This window comes from Glandiceps talaboti, chromosome 1, assembly GCF_964340395.1.
Source record: "Glandiceps talaboti chromosome 1, keGlaTala1.1, whole genome shotgun sequence".
In the NCBI taxonomy this organism is placed as follows: domain Eukaryota; kingdom Metazoa; phylum Hemichordata; class Enteropneusta; family Spengelidae; genus Glandiceps; species Glandiceps talaboti.
Genome location: NC_135549.1, coordinates 1,815,520 through 1,839,963, shown reverse-complemented (window position 1 = coordinate 1,839,963; position 24,444 = coordinate 1,815,520). Strand labels below are relative to the sequence as shown.

Sequence of the window (24,444 nt, the reverse complement as noted above, 5' to 3'; positions counted from 1 at the left end):
GACACGCCACATCGCAGACCAATGATTCCAAATACCATTATATATACCAGCGGTAGCGTCCTTTTATTCCGTTTGCTCATCAAAATATCTTCATACGTTTGTAATGATCAGTTTTTACGGGTTCGGATTAAACATGGCACTACAATAATTCTCTAAATCGGAGTAATATATAATAATTGGACTTATTTTTATTGTAATGAGTTAAGCAGTGCAAATGTTTACTCTACGGGTCACGTAAACTTTCTCTTTTATATATTTTGTATCTTTTGTTATGGAACTATTTGTTAGTTTAAGCTCTCGACATTATAAAAATAGCTCTGAAATCCACATCGTTAATCTACTGACAGTTCGTGTCTCTCCAACAGAATACGTGGCGTTATACTGACGTAATTAGATTCAAACGATACAATATGCTAATCATTATGCCATAAAGACATTTTCTAGTGTAATCTAATTTCATTCGAAAACTAGAGCGTTAAGTCCGATTCAAAGGTTAATTAGAAACATGCATACAATTCCAATCAACGCATTTGTAACATCACTTTCTCCATTCATAGTCACACACACAGCTGACACGTTATAATCCGGGGGTCACACACAGCTGACACGTTATAATCCGGGGGCTACCATCTTAATCTTACAGTAGAATGGACGAGTTCAAATAGTCATTTGTTGCGTTTTAAAAATCGACTGTGTACTTTTTGTGACAAATGAAAAGATCATGAGCCCAATGTGTAAACCATTCTTCTACCCCTCCATTCCCCCCTCCCTCCCTAGCCCCCCCCCCCCCATGCCCATTAGCCTTTAATAATACTCTGCGACAGTTAATGACATTTTTCGAAGCAGTTGACTGTCTATATTTATGTGTTAAATCGACCATGTCAGCCATCGTATCATATTATCTCTCTATACATTCCACGTGTCCTCTCCTAAAAATAAAAGTCAACAATGTCTACTTCAAAATGTTTACTTTTGACAAATCAATGGCCATGACAGATGTAGTATTCAAGGGCCCCATCTCGAAGTATTACATTGTAAATCACGACCCAAGGTGCTTTCAATCCTGACCAGTGTGTTGTGAGTTCATCCAGTGTATGTCCATCTTACGATGTCTGTACCTCGAATTAGCCAAGCTAGTGAGACTGTTCCTTAAAAGTCTATCTATGACCCGGATTCCCCTTTCTTCATACCAGTTGAATGGAAAAGAAAGATTTATGATACAATTATTTGACATTTCTTCGTATACGTTTTGTGAATCTTTTAAATCGTGATTCAACCAGCACAAAAAGTCTTCCTAGATCTCATAATTTCATTATATTATATTATATTATATTATATTATATTATATTATATTATATTATATTATACATTTATTGCATTGCGCATTCAGAGCTGTACACGTATTCTACACTAGCCACGTGCACTACGTATCCCCATAAGCCACAGCCTCTTTTACGGCACCGTCGACCAAGACGCAATATAGCCTCTTTTACGGCACCGTCCAAGACGCAAGATAGCCTCTTTTACGGCACCGTCCAAGACGCACCGCATATTCAGCAGAAATATGTGCTCTGCTTGCGAGAATGACACGACAATGAGTAAATAAACAGCGATTTAAAGGTGTAACCTTGTAAAGATTTGTTTCAACACGCACCTTGAAACGTAGTGTTTCACGGGAAAAATGAGGCCAATTGCACAATAGATTCCATCAATTAAACAATTAAATTTATGAAACACATAGTTATTAATCATATGTGTCTTTTATCAACTACCTGATATGTGAATGGTATTAAATAAATTACTCGTATACACGTCATGAACAAAACATTCATTGAAAAGACAAGGTGCGTGATGCAATAAAGAAGTAAATTAATTAAATCTTGAGATATACATTGTATCGCGTCATAACTTGATTCTAATAAGTTTCCATATTTACCTCCCACAAGGGAAGGTTACGTTATGGTTCTGTGTTTGTTTGTCTGTCTGTCTGTCTGTCTGTCTGTCTGTCTGTCTGTCTGTCTGTCTGTCTGTCTCTCTCTCTCTCTCTCTCTCTCTCTCTCTCTCTCTCTCTCTCTCTCTCTCTCTCTCTCTCTCTCTGTGTCAGTGGCTATAAGTCAGTCCCCCCCATGTGTCTGTTGTGTCATCGTTAACTGAGATACTATTAAAATTCGCCAAACAATTTTTTAAGGTTTTTGGTGAGCTAATCCAGCGAAACTAATTAGCATAAAAATATGTACGTCTTGACAGAGATCGGGATAACTATGATGTCATTTCCTGCAAGGTTTTTCCTCAAACCCTAATGGGAAATTCCCAAAATGACAGAATACATGATGTAAGTGAATTAGGACTTGTTTACAGGATTTCGAAGTTAAATAAGTTACCGTACTTTATCCAAAATAATATGTAAGCTGATAGCTATAATCAATGCAAGTGCACAAAGACAGAGACGACTTCCATAACAGTAATAATGTAAGCTGGTTGTATCTACACTGATAATGCAATTATACATTTATAATGTGTAACTGATGGACTTGCCATGGATAATGACAATTATTTGTATCCAAATATATTCTTTTGATTCTGTGAAAAGAGGTCGTTGTATGCATTCAATTTCTCTTCGCTCAGATACAGGAGTCAGAAGACTTAATTTTGCTGCCCTATATATTACATGTAATAGGAGACATCTGATTAAATACTATTCTGATTAATTAAAGTAATACATTTCAGAGGAGACATTAGGCGTTACAACTGAAACATTGCTTGCACTGAACCAATATGTTGAATATATGAACATATCTACAGTCACTTATGACTACAACCAAGAATGTCTATGAATGTCACTGTGTAAATTCCATTTCAAGACTAACACTGTTTTCAGAAACTAAATAGTGCTTATACATACAAACACACAAAGACGAATTCACACACACGAACGTTAACACAAACCATTTTACGTACGCATGCGCGTGCACATACACATATCATGTATGTATGTATGTATGTATGTATGTATGTATGTATGTATTTATGTATGTATGTATGTATGTATGTATGTATGTATGTATGTATGTATGTATGTATGTATGTATGTATGTATGTATGGCCTGCAGATTGTCTGACTACCATGATAGAACATACTAAATGGCTTGTTTTTACAAATTACTTGTGTCTTGTGTAATTGATAAAATAACTGTTGTTTGCTATCGATTGAATTCAATACCGTCTGTATATTCACATTAAAATACAACGCTGATAAGTCTCACAGGCGCCAGATTTACTTTAAGTCTTGGGATCTGACATCAGAGGTCCAACGTTTAATGACCCACACAGCAAGGTGTCCGGGATAACACGTCAACACAGAATATAAGTAGAATGTATCTTAGAGTTCCTATGGCCAATTTCTCATACATTGAGTCTTATGCAAATTATTCGCCAAGTGGCAAATTGTACCATATTCGAGGTTTGCTTCCTTTTTTCTGCATTGATTTACTTCCATAGTAGATGTACCGTGTGACCTCTCCCAATGTTGAGTTAAGAGTTTTAATTGATTCTGGGGTCAGGGGATATATGATGCTTTTCTTCCAATAATGTAATGAGTAGCTTGTGCTTTTCCAATCCATTATGTCCGTAATCTGAGCTTGCAAGGAATCTTTGGTTGAACAGCCTAAAGTACAGTATTCAATATGTATGAGATCTCTGTGTTCGTAGGCCAGTTGGTTGGCGTTCTGCATAGAATTACACAGATAACATGAACTGTTATAATTTCTATAATTGTCATGATACAAACGTAAAAAGTCTGAGTCCTTTGCAGCCAGGAGGATGCCATTATTAAGTTGTTCCGCTCGCTTAGGCCTGCCCATGACAAAGTCATAGTACCGAAGCCTCTTCAGTGAATTCACGACAAAGACATCGGCGTCGAGATAAACCCCGCCATATTCCATCAGTGCTTGAATTCGACCGACATCAGCTAAGTGTTGGGGCCACCATTCATTGATTTCGCGCCCGAAAATAGAACGCTTTGGTTCTTCAATAATCACTTCAAAGACAGGAATTAGCTTTGTTTCATTCCACCAGCGACCAATCGGTTCACAATCCGTATGAAATAAAATACGATCAGCTTGCATTATACGATATGCGCTGAGGATGCTCAAAAAATTATAAAATTTGTACTCGTGACATGTATACCACATATAATGAACCATATTTGGAATGACAACGGTGTTGCGTGATTCAAGCGTTCCGTTAAAACATGCTGGGTCTTCTAAACCTGAAGACCTGTCCTCGACCAAGTCATCTGAAACAACACAAGAGTCAAGTGATTCAATTGGTGCATCGGTCGCCGTCTTGTGCATTTCCGATTCATAGATCATCTTTTTATCGTCTGCTATTATTTGGCGCCAACCAAACATTTTGTCCAAATCCACATGACCGATGGTATCGATGTAGTGAGACGCATCGTCGTCGTCCTGAAATGGTGATGCACTTTTAGTAGGAGACAACCATAAATGATACATCCACACAGCAGAGAGCCAAAATAGGATAATAGCTATGTTCCTACGATTAGACCGGAAAAACGAGGCGACTCGACTCATGACCCTTTGCAGCAGCATGCCAAGAAATGCACGCTTGAATTTCACACTGATGATAACACAACAGATGTAAAATGCGAGTTTGAACTGCTGTTGTTGAGGAAAAAAATCTGAAAGCTTTCCGACGAAGGGATTTCACAACAGAGAAAATATTGACAGAAACGTAGACTCGACGTTCACGTTATTTCCATACCACTTGTCAATTCAATTCGATAGCCATTCATTTCATATTCACATTCAGTAGTTTCATGGTGTCGTAGTGTGACAGCTGTAACCCAAGTCCGTGATTGACAATACACAGATTTGGGGATTATAAACCCAACCCATTGCATGCTACACGTGTACAGCTGACACGAACTATAATGTGTATAGTATGATGTAACTGGTGACGTTTCAATTTTTTTTTGTTAAATGACCACCCTGTGACGTTGTTGTACCAGTTTGTATTTGCCGATTCTTATAACGCATCGGCGCCATCCGATAAAATAATAATAATACTTTTTGGTAACACATTTTATTGAGTATGGTGTTATGGCTCTTTCAAACATACACGTTGAAACCAACGTAAATGACTCATTAGATCGGTGAAACATACCAATAATACGTTACCAAGGCATCGCCACTATACTACGCCGCCTACCGGTAAAGCCAGAAAACGGACAGTTTTCTTTTTTCAGAAAGATTTATTTGCATTGATTTGCCTGATCGACATCAGCTTTATCTCAAAAAGTGTTAATACAAGTATATTTAAATTGTGTTCTATGTCGTCATCTGAAATCCCTACATATTGAATACACTTATTTGCATATTATATCACGAATTTCTTTTTTTCCTCTTATTTGTACAGTAATACGGGACTAAATGATTCGGTATTTGGTAAGTATTCACCCCACCCCCTTGTAATTACTGAAGGCTGTCTAAACCAATCTCGGTGTAAACTGGGTTGGTTTATTATTTCTCTGGCTTATAGCTGTTTTAAAGGCTTACTAAGGCTATGACATTTCAACACCAGTTGGCTGATCGAAGGAAGAATATCATCGGTGCCTAGGAGCGTTGAAAATAGTCTCGTTACTAAGAGTTTGGTGGTCTGCGCTGAGATAGATAGACTTCATCGTCATTGTACAAGGTAACAAAATTCTAGTTTGACATTTTGAGATACTCAGGTGCACCATCACCAATTCTAATATAACACATACTTATTTATTTGTTTGTTTGTTTGTTTGTTTGTTTGTTTGTTTGCTTGCTTGCTTTTGTCGCTATCTATTTGATTGCTTGTCTGTGTATATCGGGGTTTATATATACAATGTATATATGTATGCGCATGTGTGCGTTTCTCAGTTATGCCGTACCTTTTTCTCGTGTGACAGATTTTCTGAAGTTGCTCCGTCAACAGACTTTACACATTTATCCTCTTTTGAAAGGTAAACCTGCTTACACGATTCAAATGAATGTTGCATGCCTTATTAGTCATTGATACTTCTATCGGAGCCACCACCTTTCGTTAGGATTTGAGGATGGTTGAATAATGGGCTCTTTTAAAATAAGACAAAAGACGAATTTAAAGTATGGCATTTGATTATTCAGAAATAAAGATGTTTACCTTCCGTAAGGGTTAAGTTTTGTCGTAGTTTTGTCTGTCTGTCTGTCTGTCTGTCTGTCTGTCTGTCTGTCTGTCTGTCTGTCTGTCTGTCTGCCTGTCTGCCTTTGTTTATGTATGTATGTATGTATGTATGTATGTATGTATGTATGTCTGTCTGTCTGTCTGTCTGTCTGTCTGTGTGTATGTATGTATGTATGTATGTGTGTATATGTGTGTATGTATGTATGTATGTCTGTATGTATGTATGTATGTATGTATGTATGTATGTATGTATGTATGTATGTATGTGTGTGTATGTATGTATGTATGTATGTATGTCTGTCTGTATGTATGTATGTATGTATGTATGTATATATGTATGTATGTATGTGTGTGTATGTATGTATATATGTATGCATGTGTGTATGTATGTATGTATGTATGTATGTATGTATGTGTGTATGCATGTATGTATGTATGTATGTATGTATGTATGTATGTATGTATGTATGTATGTATGTGTGCTTATCTCTGAGAGTGTCTGTGATCTTGCTTACTTAACTTTCATTTTTTGATTTTTTAGGTGGTTTACTTCAAAATTATTGATCATTGGAAGGGGGTACTTAAAAACGAGTATGGCAAGGGGGCACTTAAAAAATATATCAAAGTTTGACAAAAAAATCTTCCCCTCCCCCCACCCCGACAAGTTTTTGTGAGAGCAGCCTTAGATTGATAGAATCGTGTGTAATGTATACTGTGAGTATTATGCCATTATGTTCATGTGCCTATATATTTATGTTCCATCAATTCATCTAAGGACATGATCACTAGATAACCAATATGATATATAAAGTGCTAATCCATGTACCTTTAATATGGATGAGAAAGTGCAATCATTGCTTTGCAAAATGCTGCAAATCTCCTGGCTAGCTTTGAGGTTTGACATAAAGGCACCACTCCCATCAACCCTTCAAAGTAAATTGATTCCAAACAATTTATGTGGAATTTATAACACACGTACGGTTTTTAATGATCATAGCATCTTTATATCCTGTGTGTAGAACAGGTGTTAGTACAAGTACGTTGAAACTTCATGCTGTGTTTTATAAAAGTGACTATCTTATTATTTTGGCAGTCGACATGACTACTTCCTGGAAGGAAAACACATCAATGTGGTATTTGGAGGGAAACTCGCACAACTCAACGCATCACCTACCAACCATATCAATGAACGACAGAATGGTTGAAGCAACAGTTGTGTCTATCAGATGTGTGCTTGGAATTTTGGGAAATGGGTTCTTTGTGGTGAAAGTACTAGTATTGCGATATAAGGAAGCGCGGACGAAAGCTAGAATTTTTACCGCCAATCTAGCTGTCTCTGATTTGATTCAGTATTCTGTTATTCTGCCAATTTATGCCACGTGCATCGTTACCGGACACTTGGCCATTTCCCAACATTGTTTGTCAAGTATACGTCAGTCATATGTTCTATCATAGACCCTCCACCTGGGTGGAGGGTCTATGGTTCTATTCACTTGGCTTTTCAACTCTCTTGTTTCATATAGTAATAGCTATCAATCTTTACATCCACATCACTAAATCTATCACTATTTACCGCAAAGTGTGCGGAAGATGGGGCTCCTTTCTCCAAGCATTGTTTGTTTGGTTATTTGCAGTCCTCGTACCTGTGTTGTTAACAGTGGTTGCTTTGGGGAAAAGGGCCTATAATTCAGTTTTGGATTTGTGCGCTGTGGACCTGTCAGACAAGTACATCAAGCATTTATCAATTTATCGCAGTCGTTTCCATTCTCTCTTCGTTTGTTATTATATTATTAGTATATACGTGTACATGTTCACTACGTTCGAAAAATAGTGTTCGAGTTCATCCTTCAATTTTCGTCTCCTCTCAACAAAGCTTGGTGAAAATTGTACACACACTCCCGAGGGGTAAATCAGACTTGCTAAAATATTAGGAGGTTTAGAACTATGTTATTTTTGTCAGTATATTCCAGTTTGTGTAATGTTAATAGTCGATCCTGATATGCACTATGTCAGCTTACATTCATGGTTTTGTTCACCCTAAACAATGTGGTCGACCCAATAACCATTGTTTTGACAGACAAAGAGATGAGGAGAAAATGTTTTCAGATATCTTGCCCGATAAAATAATCCAAAGTCCGAATCACATATCTTGAAGTATTTTTGTCAAATTTTGACAGATAGATTGTATCTTTGTTTTCGTATTATGTTAACCTCTTTAAAAGTTATCTACAGTTTCGTTGTATTTGGCAGACTTTCAAGTAGTGTACATCATAAGGTAGTATGTTTATGAGCTAATTTTTATATAGTAAATATACCATACATATTGTATATATATATATATATATATATATATATATATATATATATATATATATATATATATATATATATATATGGGGTCATTTTCCCTGTCTGAAATGGTTGGACATTTATTTCTTCATGTGCAAAAAATTACAACATTTAGATTTCGTATTTTAATTAAAAACCAAAATGCTATGATATACATCACTTAATGTACACATAAAACATAATCATCAGAACTCTAATGGTATGTCTGCAGGACAAAGATTTTATTCCAGTCGTTTCATTTATCTTTCTAGATCTCCTAACGCCACCCCTAGCCTCCCTTTAACTACAAGCACCTAATATGTAGTGAATATCGTAGTACATACATTATAATGTACACACTGTATATAAATAATGCTGACATGATAGTTATGTTTTCATCGAAGCTCATAAATTATAAGATTGACAGTTATACAGAAACTATTCATTCAATAAGTCAGAGTGCACGCAGTGTGTTGGTAAACTCTTTTAAAAAGTTACCTTTACGGAACCAGAAATATTAGAAGCTCTCTTTTATAACTGTAAAGAAACTAAAGGCTCTTTGAGGAGAAACCATTAATGTAATGGGTAGATAACTAAATATGTTGTTATTTCCTTCAAAGCTATGTATGATTCTAGGTGACCCAAATATAAAATTAATTGTAAATTTTATTTCTTTAGTTATATAATATTATCTATTTGGTAAAATTGAATGTCAGAAACCATCTTTCAGGGGTTTACTTTACTACTATGTAACATTTATAATACTGAATTATTCAATGCTAGGGCAAATGATAATGTTAATTTTCAATGAAGTGACTACCCTTGCATCACGTTGTGCAAAAATGAATATCAAAGAAGCGAATTCTTTTAATTTAGAAGATAACCATCTTTGGATGCAAGTCATCTTTTTCTTTTTCTTCCTGTATTTCGGTCTTTTTTTTCTCTCTCTCAGTCCTGTAATGTGATGTACATCTTCTTTATTTATACAATGTCCCAATGATTGTTGATAATTAATCTCCAGTTACTAAATGCAGATATTTTCATGTTTAATAATCGACGTCTGCAAACATGGTGATGGTTGTAATGATGTAGACGATGCCGCTAATCCACAAAAACAGCCGATCGACGACGGTAGCAACATACTTCCAGTCTTCCAACATCTGTCAGGAAAGAAGTTCCAATTATTTTTTTAATAACATTCCAGGGAGAAATGGTGTCATCTCACCCCTTAACATCATAATCTGCACATAGTGTTTCTGTCTACTTCTGAATCACATAATTGTCTTCATTTAATACTTTTTTACACCAACTCAACTGTTACGGAAGACCAAGATTACTGTATCTTGTCTTTGGGTCGACTTAATTAAAAAACAAACAAATGTAAACTGAAATAAAATCCCGACCTATCTAGTAAATTATCGGAAAAAAATATTTGCCTTATTTGTATATGTTTATTTTTGTTAGTTTTTTTTCTTCTCCTTATCTTTCATCGGTCTAGCCGTAGTTTAAATTATACTACGGCTAGACGTACCGACTTGGCCAATTGATTTCGGTTGGTTATATGGAGCCATAACCCACTCTTTCTTAGGGGTGTGACTTATATTACGGTCAGCACTCAATTTACATGCAACAAATTACACAAAATTTTGAAAAACATCCGTTTGAGCCAATCACGCCGTAGTATAAGTAAGATAGACAACTCGTTCGGTAGGGCTATGTGCGGCTACGCTCCCTCGTTTACTGGCACATAACCTTCCCGAACTCATTGACTATCTATTACTTAAATACAGCTGTGACAATTAGTAATGCCATCAACATGTGATCATATGAAACGATATTATCTCAAAACTTACCTCATTTTCTACTTCGTCATCCTCATTCTTTTTCCTTTGTTGTCTGACTTCTTGCAGCATTTCATGAAATACGTCTGTTTTCAATGTCTGGACACCAAAGTTAGAACATTCGTTTTTCTGTTTATTCAAATCGACCACACCACGTTCCTCGTACGATATATCCATAATCGTAATGTTTCGATCTGCACGCCTTTCTTGATCGGTAGGTTTACATGTGTTTGATGGTTTAAAGAGAGGTTGGATAGAGTTAACTTCACTTGCTACTTTCATCGATTTGCACTTCTCCATCATCAGCAACGACGGTAAAATATTGAAGAAGATTCGTCTGATCCAAGGCGCCATTCTCAAGTGTCGCTTGGGACGATTGTGAAGACGTAAGACAAGGGTGGCGATGAGGATGGAGAAAGATACCAACACCATGTTGAAGAGCAAATACCGTACGATTAGTGGAACGGACTCCGAGGTTGGAGGCATGATATCACCGACCAATAAACTGAAGACAGACGTAGAGATTAACACTGAGACACTGAATGACATCTTCTCACCACAATCACACGGTAATAGGTACACCAAAAGTGTCAACACTGCCATCATTGTACAGGGAAAAATGATATTCATGACGTAATAGAGAGGTCTTCTCTTGAATACAAATGTCATAATGATGACTGACCATTCTTCTGTTGGATTTTTAGTAGTGATTATTGAGACTTTAGACGTAGCGCTTACCGTAGTCCATTCTGTATTCTCTCCGATAGAATCGCCGAGAACTTCACCTGGTAATGTCTCTGATATCATGTAGTTGGAGTTGTAAAGATATGGAGTGAAGATCGCAGAACAAGTCTGAGTATCGAAGGGAAAGTTCCTGATATCCAAGCTGCAGGGAAACGTGAATGCTGCTAAAGTGATAGCTCGGACTGTACTGTTGTAATATACTGTTACAATCCCAGACGTTGGTACGAAATAGTCTTCCGTAGCACTGAAATCAAGAAATTGATGTATGTACAAATTTGATTTCTGTCATTTATCGATGTAAGGTTTACCGTTAAAGTGCTATCAGTTTCAATGATTGAACCATAGACAGTGGAGGGGGATTGAACCAGCTAATGAACTTCCACAAACAATCTATACAGTAATGTTCTTGTGCATTCATGAACTATATATTGACTACAATGTATCAACTAAATACAAAAGAATATTAGAATAAAGAGTTGCCATTCTGATCCCTAACCCCACATTTTCAAACTAGACCAAATAAAAAATTGTTTGGTTCCGGCTACCCGACCCCACCTAGTTTTATATGCCGACCTTAAACCTTTTTCTACATATTCGAGAGAAAAAATAAGAAGAAAATCGCGAAAATTGTGAAGTCTCGCAAGAAATAGTGGATGCGGAAACATACATCAACTGAAAAGGACGATATAAAACTGTTCTTCCAATCTGTAATGGCTGTACATCTGATGAGAAGAAACCAATAACACAGACACTATATAGAAATTGACAGAAAACACAACTACCTGAACTAGAAACTCAAATATTAAAAAAATTAAAAAATAAAATAAAAAACCTACCTACCCCACCTATTTTAAAATTAAATGTAATCGGAACCACACAATTTTTGAACCACACAAATTTTTAATCTATAACAATTTATACCCAAAAAAAAACTTGGAATCTGACAAACTTGGTGACGTGAGAAATATTGGATTGTACAAACGGAACGGAACAAAATACTTATGTATGTGTGTGTGTGTATATATATATATATATAATGCTGTACCTGTTGAGCAGAGCAGTCCTAGGTCTCCATAGCCATTCCTCGGGAACAACCATCTCTTCCATACCATCATAATCTGCAGGGTCCCATTGTATCTGGTAATCCTGCCATTGCTGGGGAAATATTGGCGAATAAATATAGTAGTGATTTACATTACCTTAAGAAATTTATAGGTTAGTGGTTTAAAACGTTTTCATTGTTAAGAAACGGTAATTTGAACACCACGTCTTGTAAGAAGACCTCGGATTTGGGTTTGGAAGGTTGCCGAACAAAAGCCGAAGATGACAGTACCTCTGGTGCGCAGCTTGGGCGTATTCGTTACGCACACCTTTGTGCCTCTGGTGCGCATCTTGGGCCTAAAGGCACTCGATGCGCAGACATTTAAATTTGTGCATAATCTTCCCCTTAAACTTTCACTGATAGAGACCTTTTACCTACCGATTTGGATACTCCATTGACAGTGATGACTTGGCTCTTCTCATCCTGTGGTGGAAAAAGGAATTATTTTTTAAATGTGGGATATCATCAGAAACGTCGTTCTGTATCCGGTTATTAGGTGTAGGGTTTGTCTTTTTCCATGACCATTCCTAAAGTTACTTCGATATAATGGTGATATATCATACTAGGTTCCTACACTCACCGGATATGAAGGCAAATATATTAGAAATCAAACATCCTTAGCATTAATCTTAATGTACAATCATGTGAAAGAAACAACAATAACTAAATTCCGTTTTACATCATTCACGATTGTCTAAAACTTAAAAATGTTAATTCTATGCAAAATAGAGATTTCGTGAAAACCGATCGATCAATCTCTAATTTCTGTCTATTTGCACTTCAAGTTTCGTATGAACACACTCTAAGGTTTGTCGTTGTTTGACACACAATTACCTGAAAATTTTTTCAAAGTGATTCAGTCATTATTTGTGTCAAATATTTCGAGTATCGTAAGACCGACTAAACTAAAGCGTACTCTAATTATCCCCTCTAATGCTGTTGTACCTGAATCTGATGTTTTCGCTGTCTAAAGCCGCTAGTTTCATATTTACTTACATCAAAGAACTTTCTTTACTTTGCTGATAAATGATATCATTTGGTCGATACGATTTAACGTTACATCGACAACAAACCACTTACAGTTACTGGCAATATCCAAGAGCGTAGCGTGAAATTGATTTGAAATAAAATTGTCATCAACCAGGTGGAATTTGAATATGATGAAACAATATAAAATGAACCGATTCGTGTTCTAGTATTCAGTAATAGGGAACGGAGTTTGTGAGCTAACCCTCATCACGGTATTGTACACCAAGTTCAAAGGTGAACAATAGTTTACAGTGTACCGACGAATCCACGACCAAAATGACAGTTCATTTTATTTTATTTTATTTTATTTTACAATACATGAACACCTAGACTCATTGCGTATATGTCACGTGACATTTACGTAGACATGTATGACGTCATTGACCCTACTTGAGTTAGACGTCAAAGAAACGACATGAATCAAAGCGTACCCTTTCCACCAACGTGGAGGGTCTATCACTAATCAAAGCAACAACCGGACAGCAGATCAAGTCGGCTTAAAGGGATACAAGAGGAGTTTATATATTTTGGGTTTAATTTTACTGCGTATTAAAACGTTATTCACAGTATTCTACTTACTGAAGCATACTTAGCGATCACTTGCAATTGACTGAACTCAAACCTGGTATTAGGATATAAGTAATAAACAGTCCGATGACGTAATTTATGATACGTCACATAAGAAAGTTGAGGCAAATGGACATTAACATTGTACTAGAATAGAATAATCAAGGTTTTATGTAAGTATTTGATTAGAGTAAACAGTAAATTAACTCACTTTGGGCAATTTTAAAGTTTAACTTGTTGCGCCATTTGAAGACTTATTAGACCTAAAAAGAAAGATGGCAATATATATAATCTTATCTGGACACATACTTACCACATCAATAAGCATATTGAGAGAAAACGTATACCCAATGGCTAATACGTCTGGAATATTTTGAACTGGTCGTACACTTGCACTATAGTTTGCAAACAACACTTCTTGCAGGTTTCTTTCTGATATTGCACCATCTGTGTCTATATATTCAAAACGAATGGAAAATCTACTCAATAATCACAGGAGTGATCAATCAATCGGTAAATTTCAACTAGCTATCGCAGGCAGGCAGACCGACAGACAGATAGGTAGGCGGGCAGGCAGACAGACAGACAGACAGACAGACAGACAGACAGACAGACAGACAGACAGACAGACAGACAGACAGACAGACAGACAGACAGACAGACAGACAGACAGACAGAGAGGGGAGACAGACAGAGGGGAACTTTTAACGTTTATTTTTATTTTTATACCAGAAAAACGAAAAGTAGAATTTGTAAGTATTCTTTCACATATTTCTTTCTCATTTTGAATATACAATATAAACCAGTGAATCTGACTCTATGAGACTCTGACTCTATGACAATCTTACGGACATTGTAACATTTCCCAAACATCCCTTCCTAAAAGATGTCATTATAAAGTTGTCTATGAGTGCATCAGAATACATGTAACCTTTCCTGGAATATCACTCGCGTTTAATTCTACATCCATGTACATGTAATATACTGTGGAATTTGAATATCGCAAGCATCATGTCTTTTCATTTCATGTTCATTATTTTTAAGGACTACAACCCAAAAATCTCTTAAAAGACTACCAATGTCGAAGTTTTTCTTGCAACTCTGCAGCAGAATTATTGCATTTCTGGGACCAGAATGAAAATAATAACCTCTTGTGGTACATGAGCCTTTGTTTTCAATGAAGATAAGATAAGATAAGGGACCGGGCATTTTTAACTGACTGGGCTGGTGTTTTGGAGTTGAACATGGGTTTTCTCAAACTGACCCTCCCCCCATCCTTCCCAGCTCCGATAAAGTGAGCCCCTCAATAAAAAACACGTTTTCCAAAATGACACACACACGTACCCTGTGTATTTTTAACATATCATGTTACTATAACACAATATGAATATAACTGAATGTTGCTATTTATCATTACTTTTGGTATATTGTTTTATTTGCATGCTTAAATCTAGAATCTATGGAACAAGTAATTTCGTCAGGGTATCTCAGTACACAGCATATTCCATAGCAGACCATAATTACCCGTTTGTGGTAGTTTACAAAACAATGCAGTAAAAACATTATGTAACAAAAATATGCACAATCAAATACAACTCTCTGTGCAGTGTATTCATACTACCAATTGTACATTATTTTCAATGTTTTATGGCTTCCGTTAATACATTCAGATATAGCCAATATCATAATGCTTCTACAATTTCATTCAGAACAAGTTTTTATCTCGAGAATGACAAATTGATTGAAACACACATGTCAAGTAAAACTGGCGTCAGTATATACCCGTGTCGTTGTGCAATTTAATGAAAATGAAAGTTAACTGTAACTCTAACCTAATACACAACTAGCCATTACTATATACACAAAATTAATACTAAATGTTCGCATATCTGGAAAATACATATGGGGGGAGGGTATGGGAGGGCAGTAGAAATTACAGATGTCCAGGAGTCATTTCACGGCACCAAAATAACACTTATCTTGTCATTTTCCAACGCGTGTCGACCCCCTCTCTACTTCAAGTGGTATTTTCTAAAATGACCCCCCCCTCCCCACACACACATGCACACACAAATGCCCCCACCACCCCCACCAAAAACACCGGCCCTTAGTCAGTTAAAAATGCCCGGTCCCTAACTTAATACTTGTCAATTCTACCATCGTTTAGGAATTCGAAAATAAATCACTTCTACTAAGTTCTAGTCATTCTGTTTCTGGATAATACGGTATGTATAGTTACGAACAAAAAGCTAAAAGGATTTTCAGCTTATTGGAAAATAAACGAAGCTTACCTTTAATAGACAACATAGTTGCAAATGTTAAAATTAGTACCATCTTTTGTGTCTTCTTCTTCATCATCATCATCATCATCATCATCACTGATCAAAGTCAATGTGGATTGTCTTCACAGGTCTACGGCGTAGGTTTGGTTTTTTACTGTTCTTGTTCAGTTTGCACTGTAACAGAAATATCCAGTCACATCAGTTCTCCTTATAATGTCTTCGAGCCATGACGTCATACGGAAGCACGATTGATTTTATAACACTCTTTATTTTATTACAAAGCGTCTTTTGAAATTACCAATGATGACTTGTACTTTTAATTGAAATTGCTCAATTTCAGTACAAAGTTAAAACTAAGCATTGTCATTTTGTAAATCCTTATTGGATTACTACATAGTTACGTTGTTAATTGTTGTCAAGCGTGCGAATTTCAAAGAACTATCTATAGACACAGGTTTATCCTCTAAAGAGTGTGCTCAGATTACTGCCAATTATTTGTTTTTCTACTAATGGAAGTTGTTCCGTTATGAAAGTTAACTACAATGACGTGGTTAATACATGCCATGATTCAGCAAATTAGTTCAAGTTCATCCAGCTAGATTAAAGTCGATGCACTGGACAATTTGGAATGTATTGCTTCATCTCCGGTATGGTATTCATTATTTTCGTGAACATATGTAAACTGTTAGAGGATTTGTTGAAGACTTGACTTGACTATACACAATGTAAACATTTCAAAGAAACGAAATGACCATTGTTCCTACCTATATATGGCGCTACTAAAGAAGGCTAAGAATGTAAACGATTTAAATCTCATGCACGTTATGATAAAAAAACGTAAATTTGTAGAATTAAATATATTTTGTCTACCTTTAGAGGGAAAAATATGAAGTGACTGAATGCGATACCCTGGGTAGTCTGTTTCCGATTCGGACGATTCAGATATGCTTTCAGTTTGACTATGTCCCGTATGATAGATAAATTGCTGTGCCCTACAAAATAATATAATGTATTCTAGTACTCAGTGGTGCCACTCATAACATAACCAACTTACTGGAAGATGGGTCGTAGTGTGGTTGCATACAGTGACTTCTAAATAATCTTGTTTCCTAGTAGCCAATGCCAAATCGTCCAAATGTCGACTCTGGAGTGCAAGGAATAAAGGAGGGTGTCACGTGAACCCAAATCACCTGAGTAGATATAGTATTTTCCCAATCAATTTGTAGACCTAGCGATAGGAATGTGAGTCAATATTTTTTTCCATGCGCGCAATATCTAATTCCTTTTTAAGGGCGTTAAGCAATGACGTTTTTGAAGATACTGTCTGATCATCTATCCAATGATATGTCAATCAATATACTGTGGTTAACAGTGGCGTTATTTTCTACTTTCATGGGGGGGGACTTCGGCGTGGTTGTTTTGGGTAGAAGCCTGTGTTTCGCGTGGATAGACTTGGGGATCGGAAACACACGACTTCAAATCTTGTGTCGTGCTTGCGTGAAGGGAGTTGTGCCTTGGATTGTATCCTTTACTAGGGTAAATACGTACTTGTCAACAGAAATGATTTTGTCAATTCTCCGGCGTTTATATTTTTACTGACCAAATAAGTTTGCCAAAACTGATTCGAAGTCATATCGCCGCCGAGATGGGAAGAGATGTAACAATGATGCTCCTCGCCCTCACCCCATCCCACCCCACCCCAACCATCACCACCAGCTCTGTATTATGTGGTGCAGGTGTAATTGTCTCAGATAAAAATCTCCGAATATTTCCTAAAAGAAATTAAAGAAGTAGACTTACCAGTATAGTTGTCCTGGTCAAGTTATCGCCTTAATCACCAGATTTGTAAATTGGATTGATAGAAATCGTGTTAAAGATAAAGTGTCAATAAACCGCAACAAAAGCAATCGATACCAGCACTTTGACGACTATACACTTTAAGAAGTTACAAATGGTTATTGATCAAGGTCACCTGTACTTTCCCATGGAGTTGTCTTACGATTGCCACAGTGCGTTTCCTGTGTCATTATTGAACATTCTCGGTACAAAGACAAATTTTACACATTCTTTATGCAAACCAATCCAAATACCAGATTTCATTTGAATGTCTCCCATCAAGTGTATGTAGGTACTGTTGGCATGAAATAGTTTAAAAAACTTAAATATTCTTGATATGTGGACGAAACAATTCTAATGTCTGCCAGAGGTTAGCGCAGGGAAGATCATTGGCTCAAAGCAAACACAACTCTCAGAATTTTACCTCCAGTCACTATGAAGAAAAGCCAAACTATCGGGAATGAAATATACACTGAGATTGTGTCAAATTTAGGATCCTAACTGCAAGCTTCACAACCAATCAAGTTAAGTCAAATTAGTTAATCTCAAGTTCAAACAATCTTTACTACCAATCCTATCTCTTCATAATTAACCAATCACATACGAAGGTCAATACCAAATTCGCGCCAATATGTATGGAATGTAGTAAAACCTATATAAACCCTTATTTCTGTGTGATCTGTAGGAGTTTTGTTAGATGTCAATAAAATACGAGTAGCTGTTCTTGTAGTACTTGGTTGTGTGTGGACATCATTCCTTTCCAGAACACTAACAATCGACTTATCCCACACAAACACACATCCACTACATCCCGAGGTCCACTTTCTCTGTCAGGTCGACGACTCGAAATGCTTCTCACACAAATAACTGTTAGAAGAAGTATTCTATTCCATTAGCTATTACCATTTAAAAATCAGAAGTTTATGATTAACATGTGAATCATCTCAATCAAGTTGTATAGTCTGTATTTATCTTGAGCAGGTGAGTGAGCGTTCGGGCGTGCGTGCGTGCGTACATTGCGCGCGCGTGTGTGTATGTGTGTGTGTGTGTGTGTGCGCGCGCGTGTTAATGTGTTCGCTGCTAGATGTGCTGGATTCTGTGATTTCAAAAGCAAAAATGCATTTTAAGTTTTTCTAGAGGACAATAAACTTTTCATAGATTTATAGTGTATTAATTTTTCCTTGTTACCGAACCTACAGAGGAATACAGCATCTATTTTCACATACAATTAAAAGCAGAAAACACAAAATGTATGTGTACAAACGTTTATCGTTGTAAGCCGCTGTTCTCGTGTGCCACTGCAACAAAAGTGTCAGTAAGAATAGAAACGTCTTACAGATTGACAAGTATACATAAAATCGCCGATTCTCTTTCTTGCCTGTCAGTTGCGAGAATCTTATCACTCAATTGAAAGTCACAACTGACTTTCTTCAAGGAAAGAGGTGTTAGATAATAACAGCTTACTGCTTGGTTATATGGCTTCTGTTATGTAAAGTGGCCATACGGATGATGATTTGGATTTTTAATTTACATAACAATTTTAAAATGGCTTCCTACTCGAAAAATAAATGTGAAACAACATGTCAATTCCTCGTTTATAACTCAACAAATTGCAAAAGATAAATGTGTGTAAAAAATTTGTTATTGTACGTACCATAGCAAACTTTACACGCATTTTGTAGCTTTTTGGAATGTATTGAGTTACAAAGACTTGATATATTTTGTTTCACATCGATTTTTTTTCAAGTAGGACACCATGATAAAATTGTTTTATTAATTTAAAATCGGTAATAAATACCCAATCTTCATCCATATGACCACTTATGTAAACAAAACAAAATAAAGTGAATATTCAATATCTTTCAATCGTCTGTGTTCGACAGCCTGCGAGAGGTCGCGATACCTAATTTTTTTTTTAATATTTCCACCTCAGCCTTCCAAGCAACATTTAGTTTTATGCCATTAATTACTAAAGTTCAAAATCATGATGAAATAAGAACCAAATATCTGATCGAACATTTTCAAACAATTAGTCATTTTCGCAAGCCAGAGTACATACTTCTGCTGAAGCAACAGAATATGAAAATACCCTCTTGGCGGGTATGTCTCTGGCGGTGCCGTAAAGAGGCATGTGGTTTACGACGTTGAGAAATAATGAGTGATTAGAATCTATATATCGTTTTACGACGTACAATCAAGGAGAAATTAGTTGGTTATTACTTCACTCAATATCAAATAATTCTCATAATTTTCTATATAATAAAGATGGTTGGGGTGTTCACCTTTATTAATTGAATCATGGACATTGGAAAAGGGTCGTACAGACCAGAACAGGGGTAACTCACACTGACCATTGGTGGCGCTCTACTACGTAATTCCATCTACATGATCTATAGACGTTAGACCGTGTCACATGGTATGGAGTAGTGACCCATGGCGATCTCATTTTGTATGCAGAGGGCAAAATTCGTTTTCTATTTTCCCTAGGGCACTATTGATGCAGCCGGGCAATATGTGTATTACAGAATATAGTACTAGACTAGACATTTATACTATACTTGGTTTTGGTTTTGATTTCTATGCAAATCAAGTTCGTGCTTTTTTTTTCTCTTTTTTCTCAGTATTGTAAAGCGCATTGAGGCTGTTGCGTAATGCGCTGATAAGAATTTATTATTATTATTATTATTATACTTCTTGTGTTACATGGATTCTGTGATGTGAATAATATAAATTTATTGAGACAACAAAGCTAGAATCGGATACATGAAGTTTGTAATAAAGCACATGGTAATATTTGTCTACACAGTCAGTGTTGGTGTCAAAAGGATTCAGAAGAACTGGTATGCTTCATGCGATGAAATAACATGACATACACAAACAAACCAACTTTAAATGATATTCATATTTGAACTTTTATCATTTCCCTCCCCATTATGGCAATAGGAAACTAATATTGCACCTGAAGTTAAGGAATATTGGAAGTTTCAAATGTCTATTGAGTGTGATGAAGTCATGACAGTTTTTATTCCATGTCTTGGAGGTAGATGATTGAAATACAATATTTGTATTTGTTGAAATTCACTGGAGATAGTCTGTAAGATAGTACATTCTGGTTTTCATGCGGCAAATGAAGTAAAGATGACATTGTAAGCTTAACTATGAAATGCTAGGTTTCAGATGTATACATCTGGCTGATGCCATTGACATATGTAATAAAGGTGTTGACTACATGGTCTTACAAAAAAATGTATGCATGTACTCTAACTTATAACTGTAAAAACCCAAAAAGTATACACTACAATTGTCAAACATTGTTGAATCTTCATTCCTAATGTCCAAACGTTTTCATAAAAACCTCCCTAATGGCTGCTTTTCCTCTTTCTGGGAGATCTCTTGTTCCTATACCACTAAAACTATGTGTCAATATTGGTGTCTCTGCTAGCATAAATTTGGTAAGTTTAAAGTCGAACTTGTACCATGCACATGAGCCTTCTGTCACCTTTGTTACCATGTTCATCTTACAGTCAAAAACATACACAGGTTTTCTTTCATCGACGGCCATTTGAACAGTCCAACCTGTGCCTCCTTCCACTGTTCTCCTGTTCTTTGTGATTTTACCAACTGCAAACACACACTCTGTATCTCTAACTTGAAACCAGTCTCTCCTCAACAGATTATTGATAAAGTTACTCTGTGTTGGAAAGATCCGATGTAAAACTTTATTGGCTTTGTGTACATGTACATCAGCTTGTTTCAAGTCTTGGCTACTCAGTTCTACCCTTGCTGGGTTATTCTGACTGTGACCTTCAAATGAATAAGCATGTGTCCGAATTCCATATTTACAACCTATTTTTTGCCAAAACAAGTCACTGCCAAGTGCACCACCAGAATGATTCACATACATAGCGCCCTCATATTTGGTTTCCAGTTGACTGGTAAGCTGTAGGAAAATATCATTGGGAAGTTCGTCTTTCCACAAATCATAATCATCATCATTTTCCCCTTTCAAGAACTGTTCATTTTCGGCTTCACCATTTTCAACTTCTGCTTGACTAGCATTCTGAACGTCAAGCTCAGCATAAAGTTCACTATCAAATGGCAAGAGTCCTCTACATGCATCAGCACCACAGTAGCATGGCTTGTTAGGACTTTTAATTGACTTGATATTTGCAGTTTTTGTACTACTACTACTTTTGTACTTGCTATTTTCTTCTGCACACATTGTGTCACTTTCATTGCAACTTTGTGTATCATCACATAAAGTGTTCATTTCATTGATGTCTATTTCATTGATGCCTCCTGCGTAGTCAAAACTCAACTCTTCCTCATCCAAAATCTCACGTTTTGCAAAGAGAGCCAACTTTGGGACTTCATTATCAATTCTCACAGCAACCATATACAAGTTAGGATCACAGCTATGGTTAATATATCTACCAACATTGCCTACATATGTTGGATCAACACAGGTTTTTATAACTTTCCCATTCTGTAAATGTTCCTTCAAGATCAGAATATAATTAGGATCATCCTCAGTCATATTGACAGCTCTTCTATGTGCTTCCTTGTAACCCAGCACCTCCCCAGCATACTCACACACAAACCGATTTCTAGGAATATTCTCCAGAGCTTTGAGGCCCCATCCCTTCTGTTCTGTGCGAATGACCTCTACCCTGAACTTGATCCCATTTTGTACAACTCTGCTTGTACACAACGTGCTGCATGTACAAGAACTGTTGCATTCTAGTACTGGTTTACTGTTAGAATTAGTCTGGGAGGAAGACAGAAGACACCCCTTGTCATCATAACTTTGACCTAGGGATCGCTGTATGCATGGACAGTCATCACCACAAGACTTTTGTTGACATTCACAACCTGCATACATTACTTCACATGGATCATACTCACATCCTGGTCCTGTCACATTGAATGGGGTGTACTGAAAAATTGAATGAGAGAGAGTTTTACTGTTTTTGTTGGTGAGCAAGCTACATGTATGTCTATTTATACTGCATGTGTGGCTCAGTGAACTGAAATTCGTTTGTATGGGCGCATGTTCAGATGCAGAGGAGATGATCGAGCTAAAAACGTAAACATGTACTACGAAGGTCAATTCAAGCAAAATAACAAAGGTAAAATAGCAATGAATGATTAGCCGACATCTACATCGGATTTTAATCAGATTGGTCACAATGGTACATATCTGGTAAAATTAATCACTTTTTCTTCAAATATAAAGTCTTGCAAAACCTATGTCAAATCACTCCCTAACCTATTTTTATGTACTAGCCTGTTGAAAGTGGTCTAGTGATACCTTGTAATCTCTCATATACAACACAATGTAAGTTATTGGAGTCAGTCATTCACCATAAACAGGTTACTCCATACTTTGCTAAGATTATAAATGCATGTCAAACTGTGCTGCTTGAAATGTCATGTACTATCAAATACAAAGACTAACAACATGAACAACCTGCTAACCAACCTTTATCTCTGGTAAATATTCACCATCAACAAAATTTTCTGCATGAACCGATATATTTTCTTCGCCTTTACACACATCTGTCATGTCCATATTTGATAACGTCAAGTTCTCTAATCAAAGGTTCAAGATTAGGCCATAGATGTGGAATGACCGTCCACACTATTTTTGCAAAGATAGTAGGGGTACGACGATAACGTTGTATCACTGACACATGTATGTACAGTGAACTAGTCATAAACACAATGAGCTGAGGTTCAATCCCCTGGATCATGGAGTACAGTACAGTACTAGTACAGTTTGGGCTTGGCCTACAGCTACATGTACACACAGTGACACTTCAGTATCGATACCCCAACAGAGGGAGATTTAGTAAAACACTACGGTCATTCCACATCAAATCTACACCTCGGATTCGTAACGATGCATGCTAAAGTTGTCTGCAAAATCGTAGTAGGCCGCCATTGCGCGCTTAATTGTTTGTGTTTTCTTTCCCCAAACGCAAAGCGTTATGGTGTCGGCCGCTGTGACTGGGTACATGGTAAATACTTTTTTTTCGATATTGTATTGTACAATGCTTTAAAATTCATAATTACAATATTTATCAATATAAGATTACAGTTAAATAGCTCATGTGACAACTGTAATAGCTACCTTCGTCTACAGTCAATGATAGTTACACAATACTGCATCCCGATGTAGTTATATAGCATGATGGGTAAATTTACCGCTAAGGTGAAATCCTCGACAAGGGTAACTGACGCTAGCTGGCGGCTGAGTAAAAGGTACGTAAATATGACTGCAATTTATCTCTCTTAGAATGTTTGGGTATCTATAGCAACGGAATTTGTCTTGAATGCGTGGTATCTTCAAATATCTAAATGTTTTGCGCAACAGAGTGGTGGTTTTTATGAGATTGCATAATAATTTAACGGTGTTTTTGGTATTATCATTTTGCAACAAGTGAAAGTAAATAAACATGTACACAATATTCGCGTTTCAAGTGAAGGGAGGGATAGTTATGAC

The 24,444-nt window shown here is 36.5% G+C and overlaps 2 protein-coding genes across 2 annotated transcripts; both read right to left on the bottom strand.

Annotated features, from left to right (window-relative positions):
- Positions 1-9,584: 9,584 nt before the first annotated feature.
- LOC144443078 (neuronal acetylcholine receptor subunit alpha-6-like) lies at positions 9,585-16,155 on the bottom strand. Its single transcript, XM_078132455.1, has 6 exons — positions 16,113-16,155; positions 14,135-14,274; positions 12,604-12,648; positions 12,169-12,278; positions 10,392-11,367; positions 9,585-9,698 (listed from the first exon to the last, which is right to left on the bottom strand). The coding sequence occupies exons 1-6, from the start codon at positions 16,153-16,155 to the stop codon at positions 9,585-9,587; spliced, it is 1,428 nt and encodes a 475-aa protein (XP_077988581.1).
- A 5,112-nt stretch (positions 16,156-21,267) lies between these two features.
- On the bottom strand, positions 21,268-23,613 carry LOC144443067 (histone-lysine N-methyltransferase SETMAR-like). Its single transcript, XM_078132444.1, has 3 exons — positions 23,422-23,613; positions 22,160-22,875; positions 21,268-22,087 (listed from the first exon to the last, which is right to left on the bottom strand). Exons 1-3 carry the CDS (start codon positions 23,509-23,511, stop codon positions 21,268-21,270), a joined length of 1,626 nt encoding a protein of 541 aa, XP_077988570.1. The 5' UTR covers positions 23,512-23,613.
- Positions 23,614-24,444: the final 831 nt, after the last annotated feature.